Here is a 16137-nt window from a genome sequence, read left to right on the forward strand (position 1 = left end):
CAGTCCTTTGCATAACATTACTTATAATGGTTTTTCAGCACGTCTTTCAAATACATTTGCCATTTTTTTGGGGGTGTGTGTTTTTTTTTAATGGAGAAGATTCTTTACATGTCATCATTTGTCATAATTGCTACTAAGGCTTAAGAGAATGCAGGTGTCTTGGGAAAAGTGCATAAAATACAGCATATCCTTTGCTTTAAAAGCATGATGTAAATACAAACAACTAAGTTGGAAAAGTTCTGTAATATTTATTTTTGGTTTTGAATTGAAATACTGAAAAGGGATTTTAAGAAAATAAAAGGATTAAGTGACTGAGACAATATGAGCAACTCAATATATGTGATTCCTTGTGAGGCAATCAGATGCAACTGAAACACTGGTCTCAAACCTCAAATGACAGAGATATCACTCTATTCAAACACTTGACAGGATTGAATTTGGGTAAAACTGAGAGACTAATGGCATCTGATGATTTCATCTGACTAACAACATTACCATAATTACTTAGGTCTTGGGTGAAGAGGTTAATGCTCAGGCCTAGATTACAGTAATTTCTAGTACGGGGTGCCCAGTTCAGAGGCTGCAATTTGATACTGAACAGGTGGGGGAAGGGGAAGGTGGACTGGTGGGAGTTTTCATTGCCTAAAACTGGAATTTATTAATGAGATTTTGGAAAGATACAAGAGAACTTGCACTTCTGTTCAGTGCTCACAGCATGTTGCCTGGTACCCCAAAGCTACTGATGGGAGATAGATACACTCTAATTGAGACTGTTGCCTCTACTAAAATGGCACAGCTCAGCTTTATAGATAGATATACACACACATACAAAGATCTCCCTCTCTCATACACAAAGAAGAATGAGAACTACTACATTTATTACCATTTTAATTTGCTTTTTATTCTACTGGTGACAGCTATACTTAATATTTTCATAAAAAATTATCTGTACAGTAGAAAATCCAATGGATTTTGAATACTTTTCCATTGAATTGAGAGAAATCTAGTGTTTGACTACAAAATACTCTAATCGATCTTAAAAATACATTTTATACTCACTTGATTCTTTACAGTTATTTTCTAAGCACATTTCAGTCTTTATTCTCAAAAGATTATGAAGTTCAGTGGGAAAACATTGGGAAAGCAGGATACTTTTGTAGCAATGTGAATACGTGCCAAGTTCTCGTTAAAATGTTCACATAGAATGCCGATAAAATGTCATTCTTGCTGAAAACTGGTCAGAGGCATGGGGCCAAGTACTGCATGGGTCTACATATCCACAACTCTCCTCAGTATGCATGGAGCACTTATAGGATTTAGCCTATAGTTGATTTTTGCTCTCTCATTTGTGTAACCATTTTCCATTCTCTATGAATGCCTACATTACTCATATTTATTAGTGTTGATAACATTAAAATAAAATATTCATGTATATTTAAAATTAGGATGGATTTTCACTGATAATTGGATGAGATTTACTTCTGATGCAGTTCTAAATATAGAATTATGCCACCAGAGTTGGCCTGCTTCATATCACTGTTAAATCAGTTGTTTGAATACAACAAATTTCACAAAAACATGACAGATGATAGGACACACAATTTGACACATCATTTACTGAAAGGGCAGAAATTATCTACCTAGTTATTACCCAAAGTTTGCATGTGGGTATGTCCAATTTAAGTCATTATGCAGGTTATTTCCAAGAGAGTTAGTCAAATTGTCATACAGTGTTTTGCTGATAACTAATGTATTACTTTTTAACCATGCTGTCAGTCAAAGCAGCAATATTCCTAGTTGCCATTATGGCAGCTAAATTATATAGTATTATATAAGTACCATGCAATTATATTTTAAATTCTATATTCATTGGACTTCCATTCACATACATAGAAACACTAGTTACTACTTATTTTTACTGCAATTAGCCCCATATTATTTCCCATATTTCCCATATTATTTGTGTTTAAAGGTGTTTATATATTATGTTTTGGTATTTTAAAATGCTGATAGATTTCTATTTTAACCTTGCATCATTTTTTTAAGTCATTTTGGGAGGAAAAAAACAAAAATCCCTTATGTCTTGGTCTTGGATATATAAAAACACCTCTACCTAAAATATGCTATGGCTGAAACTGTAAGCTTTCATATTTCCATCCCTGGAGGTGCGGGAAAACCTAGTAAGATTATTTCCCAGAAAAAGGACTAGTATTTGGAACGAACACTTCCCTAAACTTCTTTGGGAAGGATTTGAATTTTATAAAGTAAAGTTTAAATTGGAATTTTTAAATGTATTAATTGAATTTCTACAAATGATTCTATAAATGAATCAAAAAGCTACAGACAGATCACAGAATCACAGAATCACAGAGGTTGGAAGGGGCCTCTGGAGGTCATCTGGTCCAACCCCCTTGCTCAAGCAGGGCCACCTAGAGCATGTTGCCCAGGACCATGTCCAGATGGCTTTTGAATATCTCCAAGAAGGGAGACTCCACAACCTCTCTGGGCAACCTGTTCCAGTGCTCGGTCACCCTCATAGTGAAAAAGTGTTTCCTGATGTTCATACAGAACCTCCTGTGTTTCACTTTGTGCCAATTGCCTCTTGTCCTGTTGCTGGGCACCACTGAAAAGAGCCTGGCTCTGTCTTCTTTACATCCTCCCTTCAGATATTTATATACATTGATGAGATCCCCCCCCAAGCCTTCTCTTCTCCAGGCTGAACATGTCAGCTCTCTCAGCTTTGCCTCATAGGAGAGATGCTCCAGTCCCTTAACCATCTTAGTGGCCCTTCACAGGACTCTCTCCAGTATGTGCATGTCTCTTGTACTGGGGAGCCCCAAACTGTACACAGGACTCCAGATGTGGCCTTACCAGTGCTGAGAACAGGACTGATCAAAAGAACTGTTAAGAAAAAAAAAGTAGAAAGATACTGACTCTGAGGCTATCTGTATGTGTATGTTGTACATACTTAACAGTCCAAGTATTTTTATGTTGCTCTGCTTATGCACTCTCAAATCAAAGAACCTGGATTTTCCTTTCAGTGGTGTTGAGTGAAAGGATGAAACAATAGTTACCAAAAAGTTCAGGTGTTCTTTTCCTTATTCAGAAAGAAATACATACAGAATAGGATCTTTTTAAGGATTATGGAGCCAGTCCAGATGGTTAATTGATTTTGGTATTTGTCAGATTGATATAATGTCAAACTTCATATCAAGGATACACTTAGCTTGTCATGAACTAGTAAATTATTAGTATATGGTCTGATGAATTGTTAGTTGACTATTACAGGTTCTTATAGATTAAAATTTTTTAACAAGATGCTTAGAATAATCTGATAATTTTTATGACCATGCTTATATACATGCTTATATACATATAAGCATGAAATGCTGTCATCACCTAAAGACATGTCAGGCTGCTGAGTTCCACATACTGCACTGGTCAGCCAGCTGTGTGGCTGATGCTAATAGTTGTCTTCTTAAAAGCTGTGTGTGTTTTCCTATTGAATTTGCAGCAAATCTTCAGAAACCTCACTTTAAACAGGTAGAAATTCTAATGCAAGAGCATGAATGAACACAGTGCCATATATAGAGACTTTTCCTATCCGTCAGTCACGTAGGTCTGAAAAGGGATCTCTGATTAGGGTTAGGGCAGTAGGGGAGACTGAGTGTTCATCACACAATTCAATTTATTCCAGCTGAAACTCAATGTAATAAGTGTTGTTATACTAAGGTTGAGCTGAGCCTAGTTTTTCTAAGGCTAGGAAAAGACCCGTTCATCCTCGCCATAGTAGCTGGGGCAAACTTATCTACAGGAAGCAAAATCCTAGGTGTTCTTCCTCTAGTCTGTCTTACACAGCTCCTCCCTTTCTTTTTGGTTCCGTATAAAACCCATAATCTGAGACATTTAGCTGGATCCTAAATTTGTCTTCATCCATTTGTCTTTATTCACACTTCTACTATTGAAAATTATTTCAAATTATGGATGCTAATTTTCCACTAAAATTGAACTTAAAGTTCTGAATTTTAAAATCCAATACCTGCCTACCCTGCAGATCTCCCTGATTAATTCTTTACTAGTTTCAGTCCTCAAAGAAAGGCATGTGTCATTCTAGATCTCAGATATATTGCACTTCATTCTTTTTCCACATTTATCTTTGAACATCTTCCATGATGAGTTAGATGGAGGATAGTGTCTCTTGCATTCATTTACACTCTTGTATATAAACCCAGTTAGTTTTTCCTGCTGAGCTGAGAAAATCAGCAGTAACTTTTTCCTCTTTGAGATAAAAAAAATTGTTTACTGTTTGGGTTTTTTTTAACATTGTGTCTCCAGTATCCCTAGAGCTTCTCACCATATCTATTGCTAATACTGACAGGATATAACAAAAGAAGTACTCAAATCCTTCTTAGAGATATTGACATTACAATTACAGTTCAAAGAATGGGTGGTAGAAGGGTACTGGGTGTCTATTCAGAAAAATAAAAGACATAGACAATCAAGAAATTAAATGAAACAGCAAGTTAGAGTTGGGAGAAAGTTTTCCAAGAACTGCTTCATCCTGTGGACATACCATAAGCAGAGGATTATTGTTTGCTCATCCTGGATTTAATAATGTTACCATAGGGTAATTTTCACAGCTACTTGAAACACTGAGACTCAGCACAAAAGTAGACCCTATCCTTTTCTTTTTACCCCTAAAATGTCATTTTTGTTATTGGAGTCTAATGTGTAAACTGCAGTAAAGATGTAAAATGGATTGGTCCAGAAATTAAAATGACCTCCTATAAAGAAAAGGTTTCCTCTACTTCTGATCACCAAGAATTTTTATGAAGTGATCTTGCAAGTGAAATCAGATGAGAATACCTCAGTTTTGGTCTAAGAGTTTTCTGCAGAGGAGGGTATTATTAAAATTTACTGATTATTGAAGGTTTCATTATAGGAAAAAGATGGTATTGAAAATATTTCCTTTTGTTGCTGAACAAAGATATTATTAATGTCAGTGCCATGTAAGCATAGGTACCTAGTGACCTGGAAACTTGCCACCCCATGGTTAAAAAAAATTCAGTTATACAGTTTGAATGGCAGCAGCTGATTTAAATTTAAAGAGCAAGATTTAAACAAGCTGTGACTTTGGTAGGAGACAAACCAGCCCCAAGTTTGTGGCTTCTATCCTCTTTCTATTTAGCTGCTCCTCCATGGCCCCCTGTATTAGTGTCTTTTAGAACAGATTGTGGTATGTCTCAAAAATATTCAGAAACATGTGCTGCCAAATTCAGTGGCCAATTGTTTTTAAAAAACAATTCCCCTTTGGACTTAACTGTAATCATTTGAACAATTAATCCTCATCCTTACACCAGCCAGCACTTTCCAAGCCTGTATTTTCTTCTGTTGCAGTATATACAATGTAATCATGTTTAGTACTTTCCAAACAACAAAGCATATGTTCCCTGTAATGCAGTTTTTAAAGAATACACGAGGCTCAAGGCAGTGACAGTGTAATCCACCAAATGGCTGCAAAGGAATCCACATCACCTACAATTAACAAGTTTTCTTACTGAAGTCATTTTAGGGGATGCCAACATTAAGAACAAAATATGCAGAAAAAGGCCAGGTATTGTCTGGAGAACCTACTGTCAATGCACTAGAAACTACACAGTGACTCTTCTTTCCAGAATTGGTAGAAAAGTGCACATGTGTAAAATACACCTTTTGCACTTTAAGATGAATGACTTTATTCTGATGCCTTCATGATTAATACTTTAAAAATCAAATGCCTCAAAACTAAAGAAATTTTCATGTTAGTGAATAACAATACTACCCGTTTTCATAACGATGCTAAAGCAAACACACCCAACAACACTCAGTATACTAATTGTAAGACAACTAAACTGTAAGAAACAGTAAATCCAAATAAGACAAGTCTTGAAATATCATTTTGAAAAGTGTTGTGTCCATATACATCACTTTACCCTAAGAAAGGGCTTTGTGAAGGCTCTAGTGTATTTCAGACCTAGATTTTGCAAAATACATTTATTGCTTAATATTAGTACCCCAGAGCTGTGAGTTGGTGTCAGCCAAATGTGACTGACAAGTCAGTATATCTCTGAAGCTTGCTTGGGGAAGGAATTTCTGGTGTGACCGTATGAATATTTGCTCTTTCATTAATAATTTGTTTTTGCAAAATGGCAAAACATTAAATGGCCTTTCAGGTTTCTTTGTTTTCACGCTAGCGTTCTGATAGTATAGGATAAGAAGCAGCTGAACACCACCATATTTCAATACACACACTTACTTTTTCTCTCTCTACCACAGGCACAGAAAACAATTACTTTTTAAGGAGCAGGGGTTACAAAGAGACTGACTGAATTAAACTTTATACTTTTTCCACATACCAGTCATCACCAGAGGTGAACTGTGAATGCTGGAATGTCTTTATTTCCCACTTGCTGTGAGTCAACTGCAAGACATGAAAGGCTAGAGCCAAGAGTTAGCTGTGTTAAGATCACTGGGTTTACACAAGCTTGTTTTGTTTGGATACCTAGTTGGAGGACTTTTAGATTTTTTCATTTTGAAGCATGGAAGAACTGTGGCATAAAAACAGAACAGAAAGCTAAAGAAGGATTCCTTCAAATAGAAAACAAAAGTCTGATTCGTAACTGTTCAGAGGGTAGAAGTCTGCTCTCTGCACTGGTTAGCAAAGGGTAAGTTCTTTGTTCAGTGTAGCAGGGAGATAGATGTGTGTGCATGTGTGTTTTGTCTGCAAGGCACTGACCACACCAGTAATGAAATGCAGGAGAGATCCTAAAGGGGCCAAAAACTCCATAACAACTTTCTTTCCATTTGATGTGCTTTTTTCAGCAGATCTGACTGGGGAAATGTAGATGATGAGACAGTATGGAAAGCAAGCCACTCCCAATTCATTAAAAGATTTGAGGAATAGGACTAGGGATATAAACTTTTGTGAAGACTTGAGTCTGAGGCAGAAGAGTTCTCACAACATAGATGTGACGTGTCACAGCAGCTCTTGCTGCTTCTGAGACACATTGCACTCATGTCAACTTTTGTGTGGGAGCCATGATCTGTGTCCAGCAGAGCTGCAGTCATCTAAAGCTGCTAGTCACCAAGGGAAAAATATTCCTTATTATACTATAGTCCTGTCAGGAAGAATTTTCTAGCCAGCTGGAGAAGTATGGAAGCATTTATCATTGTAACTTATTCGCACAGTTGGAAATGGGATGGAGTTTGAGGAGGCCTCTGGGCTTTCTTAGTGCTTTAATGATCTGTGGTAGGCAGCAATGCTCTTGGTTGCTGATTTAGCATTATGTATCTGGGAAGGAATGCTGATGGTTTCTTCAAAGAAAATTTCTCATAGTAGACCAAGGAAACAGAAATACCACTGGGCAGTCTTTCCGTTTGTTGAGGACAAACGCTAATGATGTACCTCATCTCTAGGGACTGAAATTGCACAAATGTTGGAAATGCTGCACTGGATAAAGATATACTTGTTTGAGTTCAATCTGGGAAAAAAGAAACTACTTGATGCAGTCTCACAGTTTCTCCAAGAACATACTGTAGAGGTGACAGGATGAAAAAAAAGGATGGATCTTTCTTAGTGGCTAATGTTAGAGGGGCCTGACATCCAACAGCAAGTATCCATCGTAGATCTATGGGATGAAGGAAATTGCTGACTTTTAAAAATTTTAATAGGCTGTTTATAGATGGACCCATTCATTTTAAAGTGCTAGTGCAACTTCTCAGCATTCTCCTACTAAGAGCCTTTCATGGCTTGAGCATACTACATACTATTACAAAAGGGGAAAAAAAGGATATGCAAATTGGTAACATCAGCAGTCATAACCATATTCTGAAAGCTTAAAGAAAATAGTAAGAGAAGATTACTATTCTGTCTGATTTTTATTACTAGTAGACAAAGGCATAAGAAAGGAGGGGAATGAAAAATAAGTGCCAATAGTATGTAGAAACACATTTCCATTCAGCTTCAGTTTCCTTCTGTAACACTCAGCCTGTTATTTTCTTTGCACTTCCCAGCCATCTAATAATTGGTGAGCCACAAAAGACTATCAAAATTGACTAATCTTAGTTTTAAAGACGATGATCTTCAACAGCTTTTACTGATAAAGACAGAGATTGCCATTTTTCAGTTCATTCGTTCTTCATTTTCCCCATCTCTCTCAGAAAAAATAATCAAGAACTTTGTGTCTTTCAGCAAAACCTACTGTAATGACTTGACTACTCTTTGATGATGCTGCAATCTCAGTGCAGGCTCTGTGTGCTGACTGGGTTGCAAAGTTGTGTTGTCATACTATACCTGTTGGCCAAGAGCTGTGACCTAGTTCCAGAAGGAGAGGTTAGGTAAATTGACAAGTCTCCACGTCGAGGGTGAGTAATAGTGATGCGTACAACCACGTGCTCCAAGTAGATCACGTGGTGGTTAGGATTATCTGAACAGCCGGTGGCTTTGTAAATTGAACGGACAACACTGTCAGGCCGTATAGTTCTATAATATAAGCATATAAAAACAACATCAATGTTTCTTGCTTGTTCCTGACAACTAAATCACTTTTTCTTAGTAGTGACTGTCAGTGTTGAATAATCATTTCTGAGAAATCAGTAGCCTATAACCCTTAGTTTTAACACTTATTTCCTAGCTGAAACTATCAACATAGTGTAATTATTTTACTGCAGTCACTGGCAATTACTGGGCTTTCTATTAAGGGCTATACTGACATGTACACATGCTAAAAGAGGACAGTGAAGACCTGTAATAGGAATAAACCTTTGGGACAGAGCATTTTTTGTGGATTAGTGGCCAGTTGGGATTGTCATGGGATGACAGCTGGTCATTAAGTACCAGGAAATGCCTGGCGTAGCCATAGTCCTTGCTTATGTGATAGTAAGTATTACATATTAACTATAGCAAACAGTGGGCAAACAGTATCGGACTCAAATGGTTTAAATTGGCATGGCTTCCTTGCAGACTATACCAGTTATGGACCTAGACTGTCAAGTATATCTATCAAATAAAAACTTTCCTCAATGATTTTAAGGCTTTGGAAATGTGCCTTATGACTGATGCTCTCTCTGTATCCACACAGTGCATATACAGCATACTACTCTTAAGCCTGGTTCTATAGAGACCCTATCCTAGCAAGCAAAAAACAGTTTAGTCTTAGCCTCTGAGACAGACACTCTCCTGAGACTGTTTCAGAGTGATAATATGATATAAGATTTTAATGAAAAGAATATTTCTCTGTTAGACGCTGGACTATTGAGCTTGTACTCATCTTACAAAGATAACTGCAGTGCACTCAACTAGACATTCTTGTTCTTCAGAGCATCATCTATGCCAGTATCAATTAACATCCAGCCTGACTTGTTTTATACTTTCAGGTTTTGGGACATTCTTTAAATTCCATTCCAAGAATTGCAGGGAACAAACTTTACAGGCAAATGGTCTGACATATATGAAGGTGAGAGAGATCCTCAGTGTAGCTTTCAAAATCACCCATTAAACACAATGCAAGGGAGGGGTATATTATACCCAACTTCTTTCCATAAGTTTATGCCAGCAAGAGTTTTGGCAGCAGGTATTACTTGATTTGCCGATCCGTGTTCTCCACACACACATGCTGTGGAGGGACTGTTGTCCACTTTTCTGCCTCTATCACCATTGCTTCAGCATCCATCAGTCCAAATCCATAGAGGTGGCTCACTGCAAGGTACAAGCAGAATGCAATTATAGGATGAAACATTGTAAAAAAACCTTGTAACCTTGATAAAAACTTTCATCATAGAATAATTCCAGATTCATATGCTAACAGCAACTGTTTTTTTTTCCTACTTCTTATTTGCTTTGGCTCAAAGCTCAAAAATCTCTTCACCAGGAACATATCTAATTTGTTCACTGAATCTGTTCACTACTTTATTACAGAAGCAGCTAATGACCAGCATGAATAACATTGCCTTACTATGAGGAGGGTGGACCAGAACTGCAGAATGCCAGGGAGTACAATTGCCTCAGATTACCCTTTGTCCAGATTCAGCCTGGTCCTCTTATATGACATAATGTTAAAAGGTGTAAAGAACCAGAGAAGAGTAATTTCTGTCACTCAAAAACCAAATACACACACACACATGTAAATATTGAAGGCAACTGAGACACTGGATTTACAAAGGAACAGACTGTCTTTTATAACTTCTGTATGCTCTTTACTTTCCTGAGTGTAGCATGTAGATGCTCTCCTACTCTTATATGCAGCACATTCCCCACTAGCCAGCCAGCCAGCCAGCTAGGTCCAACATCTCCCTAAAGTTGTCTGCATGAGGAGGGTAAAAAGTTATGGTATTTGAAGTCCAGGGCTTCAAAGGTAATCTGGTTTTCATGCAGAACATGTGTCTGAAAGGCTTCTTTCTCTACCTCCTTTGCACTTCTGCAGATGCAGGTCAGTGAAGTTATTGCTGGAGAGAGCTGTAACGTGGCTGCTGACCTCTGATATTACCTACTGCATGCATCACACATAGAATAGAATCATAGAATCATTTAGGTTGGAAAAGACCCTTAAGATCATCGAGTCCAACCGTTAACCTAACACTACCAAGTCCACCACTACACCATGTCCCTAAGTGCCACATCTACACATCTTTTAAATACCTCCAGGGATGGTGACTCAACCACTTCCCTGGGCAGCCTGTTCCAATGCTTGACAACCCTTTCAGTGAAGAAATTTTTCCTAATATCCAATTGAAACCTCCCCTGGTGCAACTTGAGGCCATTTCCTCTCATCCTATCGCTAGTTACTTGGGAGAAGAGACCGACACCCACCTCGCTGCAACCTCCTTTCAGGTAGTTGTAGAGTGCGATAAGGTCTCCCCTGAGAATCCTTTTCTCCAGGCTAAACAACCCCAGTTCCCTCAGCCGTTCCTCATAGGACTTGTTCTCCAGACCCTTCACCAGCATGCAGTGGTACTGAGCATTCATGCCTGGAAGACAGCATCCTGTTGATGCTCATTCCTGGATGGTCCAACCTTACTCTACCTGCCTGCCATGCTATGGAGAGACAACAACTGTCCCCTTGCAAGAAATTTAATGCATAGTAATTTAACTTAATGCCTGAATGCCTTTTACTCAAAGAAGCAGAAGGCTTTAAAGCGTCATCTTTCCTTAGATGCATGTGAAAGAAGGACTGAACTTTCAAATGTAAAACTCCCAGACAAGATGAGGTATTTCCAACAGATTTGCTCCAGTCCCATAATCTTTAACTTCTTGATAATTTTGAGTACTTGATGTAACTGTCTCAAGCATTCCAGCAGCTCACAAAGGGTAAAAAGATAACTGCTTTGAAGTTCTGTTTAAAGATCAAGTTCAGTAAAAATGTCTAGTTTGTAAAGTAATAAACAGCCTTACAAAACAGACTCAAAGTTTCACTTACTGATCTTCAAATCAGCTATGTGGTTTTGGTTGCTGTTCCAATCAAAACAGAAGCTTGCAAATGAATTTTGATAAATTAGGAAGAGCTGCTCACCATGTGGTTTTATTGTGACAAATCTGTGCCCTTGGTAAAATCCTGAGGAGAGGAGGTGAAAGAAAAAAGTTTCTGGAGGGTGGAGTTTAGATCACAAATAACACTGTATTAATAAGTCAGTTTATCTTGCTACCACAGACAGTGTTACCAGAAAGCCCTCAGAAAAACATAAATGTTATTTTAATACTTAAAATGACAAGGCATGGCGTAAGTCTTTCCAACTGCACCTTGCAGAGGGTTTTATGAAAGCAACCTCCATTCATTGCAAAACCAGAATTCAGAGGACTCCATCCAAAAAAACCCCCAACCTTGTAAAAAAAAATAACAGTTCAAAGCATAAAAATAATTGGTACTTAAGGATTACATTTTCCAAATATGGCAATATCTAATGCTGTCTGAAACTGCCAACTGAAGAGGGTTCTTTAAAGGAAATTCCTTCAAGGCATAACGACTGTGTAATCATAGAATCATAGAATAGTTTGGGTTGGAAGGGACCTCTAAAGGTCATCTAGTCCACCCCCCCTGCCGTGGGCAGGGACATCTTCAACTAGATCAGGTTGCTCAGAGCCCTGTCCAACCTGACCTTGAATGTTTCCAGGGATGGGGCATCTACCACCTCTCTGGGCAACCTGTTCCAGCGTTTCACCACCCTCAGCGTAAAAAATTTCTTCCTTAGATCTAGTATAAATCTACCCCCCTTTAGTTTAAAGCCATTCCCCCTTGTCCTGTCGCAACAGGCCCTGCTAAAAAGTTTGCCGCCATCTTTTTTATAAGCCCCCTTTAAGTACTGATAGGCTGCAATAAGGTCTCCCCGAAGTCTTCTCTTCCCCAGGCTGAACAACCCCAACTCCCTCAGCCTTTCTTCATAGGAGAGGTGTTCCATCCCCCTGGTCATTTTTGTGGCCCTCCTCTGGACCCGCTCCAACAGGTCCCTGTCTTTCTTATGCTGAGGGCTCCAGAGCTGGACACAGTACTCCAGGTGGGGTCTCACCAGAGCAGAGTAGAGGGGCAGAATCACCTCCCTTGACCTGCTGGCCATGCTTCTTTTGATGCAGCCCAGCATACGATTGGCCTTCTGGGCTGCGAGTGCACATTGCTGGCTCATGTCCAGCTTTTCATCCACCAGAACCCCCAAGTCCTTCTCAGCAGGGCTGCTCTCAATCCCTTCATCCCCCAGCCTGTATTGATACCAGGGGTTGCCCCGACCCAGGTGCAGGACCTTGCACTTGGCCTTGTTGAACCTCACGAGGTTCACACAGGCCCACTTCTCGAGCTTGTCCAGGTCCCTCTGGATGGCATCCCGTCCCTCTGGTGTGTCGACCGCACCACTCAGCTTGGTGTCATCTGCAAACTTGCTGAGGGTGCACTCGGTCCCACTGTCTATGTCATTGATGAAGATATTAAACAGTACCGGTCCCAATATGGACCCCTGCGGGACACCACTCGTCACCGATCTCCATCTGGACATTGAGCCATTGACCACTATCCTCTGGATGCGACCATCCAACCAATTCCTCACCCTTTACCGGACAGTCCACCCATTGAATCCATACCTCTCCAGTTTAGAGAGAAGGATGTTGGGGGGGCCCGTGTCAAAGGCCTTACAGAGGTCCAGATAGACGACATCTGTAGCCCTTCCCGTGTCCACTGATGTAGTCCCTCCATCCTAGAAGGCCACTAGGTTAGTCAGGCAGGACTTGCCCTTGGTGAAGCCATGCTGGCTGTCTCGAATCACCTCCCTGTCCTCCATGTGCCTTAGCGTGGCTTCCAGGAGGATCTGTTCCATGGTCTTCCCAGGCACAGAGGTGAGACTGACTGGCCTGTAGTTCCCCGGGTCTTCCTTTTTTCCCTTTTTAAAAATGGGGGTTATGTTTCCCCTTTTCCAGTCAGTGGGAACTTCACCGGACTGCCACGACTTCTCAAATACGATGGATAGCGGCTTAGCAACTTCATCCGCCAGTTCCTTTAGGACCCGCAGATGGATCTCATCGGGTCCCATGGACTTGTGCACCTTCAGGTGCCTTAGATGGTCTCGAACCTGATGTTCTCCCACAGTGGGCGGCTCTTCATTCTCCCAGTCCCCGCCTTTGCCTTCTGCGGCTTGGGCGGTGAGGCTTGAGCACTTGCTGGTGAAGACCGAGGCAAAAAAGTCATTGAGTACCTTCGCCTTCTCCGTATCCCGGGTAACCAGGTCTCCCGTTTCATTCCGGAGAGGGCCCATATTTTCCCTTGTCTTCCTTTTATCCCCGACGTACCTATAGAATCTTGTTGCTCTTGACGTCCCTGGCCAGATTTAATTCTATCAGGGCTTTAGCTTTCCTAACCTGATCCCTGGCTGCTTGGACAATTTCTCTGTATTCCTCCCAGGCTACCTGTCCTTGCTTCCACCCTCTGTAGGCTTCCTTTTTGTGTTGGAGTTTGTCCAGGAGCTCCTTGTTCATCCATGCAGGCCTCCTGGCGTTTTTGCCTAACTTCCTCTTTGTTGGGATGCATCGCTCCTGAGCTTGAAGGAGGTGATCCTTGACTATTACCCAGCTTTCTTGGGCCCCTCTTCCCTCCAGGGCTTTGTCCCATGGCACTCTACCAAGCAGATCCCTGAAGAGGCCAAAGCCTGCTCTCCTGAAGTCCAGGGTAGTAAGCTTGCTGTGCGCCCTCCTCGGTGCCCTAAGGATCTTGAACTCCACCATTTCATGGTCGCTGCAGCCCAGGCTGCCCTTGAGCTTCACATTCCCCACCAGCCAGCCCCTCCTTGTTGGCGAGAACAAGGTCCAGCATGGCACCTCTCCTCGTTGGCTCCTCTACCACTTGGAGAAGGACATTATCATGGATGCACTCCAAGAACCTCCCGGATTGCTTATGCCCTGCCATGTTGTCCCTCCAACAGATGTCGGGGTGGTTGAAGTCCCCCATGAGGACCAGGGCTTGCGAGCGTGAGGCTGCTCCTATCTGTCCATAGAGGGCCTCATCTGCTCGGTCTTCCTGGTCGGGTGGCCTGTAGCAGACCCCCACCGTAATGTCACCTGTCCCTGCCTTCCCTTTAATCCTGACCCATAAGCTCTCGGTCAGCTCCTCATCCATTCCCAGGCAGAGCTCCATGCACTCCAGCTGGTCATTGACATATGGTAATTCATGGTAATGAAATTGTTCTCTTTCCATCTCCTTCCCCTTCAGCCCCAAACTCAAGTGCACATAGCATGGAAATGTTCATGAGAACTAAACACAGCACCTCTGCCAAATAAGGCAGGTATTGTTTTCAGAAATGAAACAAAAGGACCAGAGTATATGAAGATAATGAAATTCAACCCTCCTTCAGACTTCTGAATTCTCTTTAATGTATTCTACAAACAAATGGACAGAGACTTTCTGTTTTTACATGTGGGTGAGGACAGGCAGAAGAAGGGCAAGGAAGGCTTAAATGGAGAAAAATGTTCATACTGTGAAGAGGGTCCTCGTGATGGAAAACTCCCTGGTCATAAACATCATCTTGCAAAAACAACATCTTCTGATCAAAGCATATTTATCTGTGCAGTCACTCATCTATTCTTATGCTCTTACATATTGCTCTGATATTTAAAATTTTAGTTAATATTCATTCTGTCTGCTTCTGAGGGGGTGTAGTGCTGTCCTGTAAGAAGATATTTGCCTTTCAGAGATTGAATGGGAATGTGAGTTTGGTATAACGTAAATTGGTGGTTAAGGGACAGTCTTTTGCTCTCGTTGAGCTCAAGAGCTGCAGACTTTGATCTCCCGGTGCTGAAGGTGTCCATGGGCAGAACCGTCCTTGAATCCTCCCTCCACTCATGCAGCAATGCAAACTGACCCATTCCTATTTCTGCAAAATTGCATGCATACATGTGGGGATGGGAATCTCACTAACGGACATTCCTGAGTTTGATTTTAATGAGCAAACACTGTACCACCTGGCATGACAAGGCACTTAAGCAGAAAATAACAGAGAAAGGAATGTGCAGCTGGAAGGAGAAAAACAAGATAAAGACCATGAAGGCATTTCGCATGATCAGGAAGAACGGGCCAATCTGCTAGAGCATAGATGCGCGTGAACACAAGGCTATAACCTATCTGCAAGCTGCAGGTAGCGCGTGTACACTTCTGCTTGCTATAAAAGATGCTAACAAAGAGCAATAAAGGTCTTTGGTTGCCGTGTCTGCCGGAGTCCGTGCCGCTTTTCACCCCCACAAATGGCGCCCAACGTGGGGCGAAAATGCTGGAGCAGAGCACCGGTGGGGAGCCAGCTGAACGAGTCATAGCCAGCGGGAGACAGAGCAGTCTCAGGAAAGAGCTGGAGCCGGAACTTTGAATCATCGCCTCGTTGGAGCAGAGGTGAGCAGCTGGGAAACTTAAAATGGGATTGCAACTAACTAAGGAGGAGGAATCTATACTATGTATTATTAAGAAACTGTTAGAAAAGCGTGGAGTTAAGTATGATGACCATACCCTCCGCCTATTGCTTTCATGGCTAAAACGAAAGGGAATTCCCCCTGATTCGGCTACTGCTTTTCAGAAGGAAACTTGGGATAAAGCAGGGAACTTGTTGTGGGATGCAGCTACCGGGGGAGATGAGACAGCAAAA

The 16137-nt window shown here is 41.0% G+C and overlaps 1 protein-coding gene across 1 annotated transcript in view; it reads right to left on the reverse strand.

Annotated features, from left to right (window-relative positions):
- LOC143172146 (proprotein convertase subtilisin/kexin type 5-like) overlaps positions 1-16137 on the reverse strand; it is a 276611-nt gene that overhangs the window by 19982 nt on the left and 240492 nt on the right. The window contains exons 11-12 of the mRNA XM_076361408.1: positions 9619-9736; positions 8333-8521 (exon numbers count right to left, since the gene is read on the reverse strand). Of these exons, the coding sequence (XP_076217523.1) occupies positions 8333-8521; positions 9619-9736 (307 nt within the window). The remainder of the gene's footprint in view (positions 1-8332; positions 8522-9618; positions 9737-16137) is intronic.

This window comes from Aptenodytes patagonicus, chromosome W, assembly GCF_965638725.1.
Source record: "Aptenodytes patagonicus chromosome W, bAptPat1.pri.cur, whole genome shotgun sequence".
Taxonomy (NCBI): domain Eukaryota; kingdom Metazoa; phylum Chordata; class Aves; order Sphenisciformes; family Spheniscidae; genus Aptenodytes; species Aptenodytes patagonicus.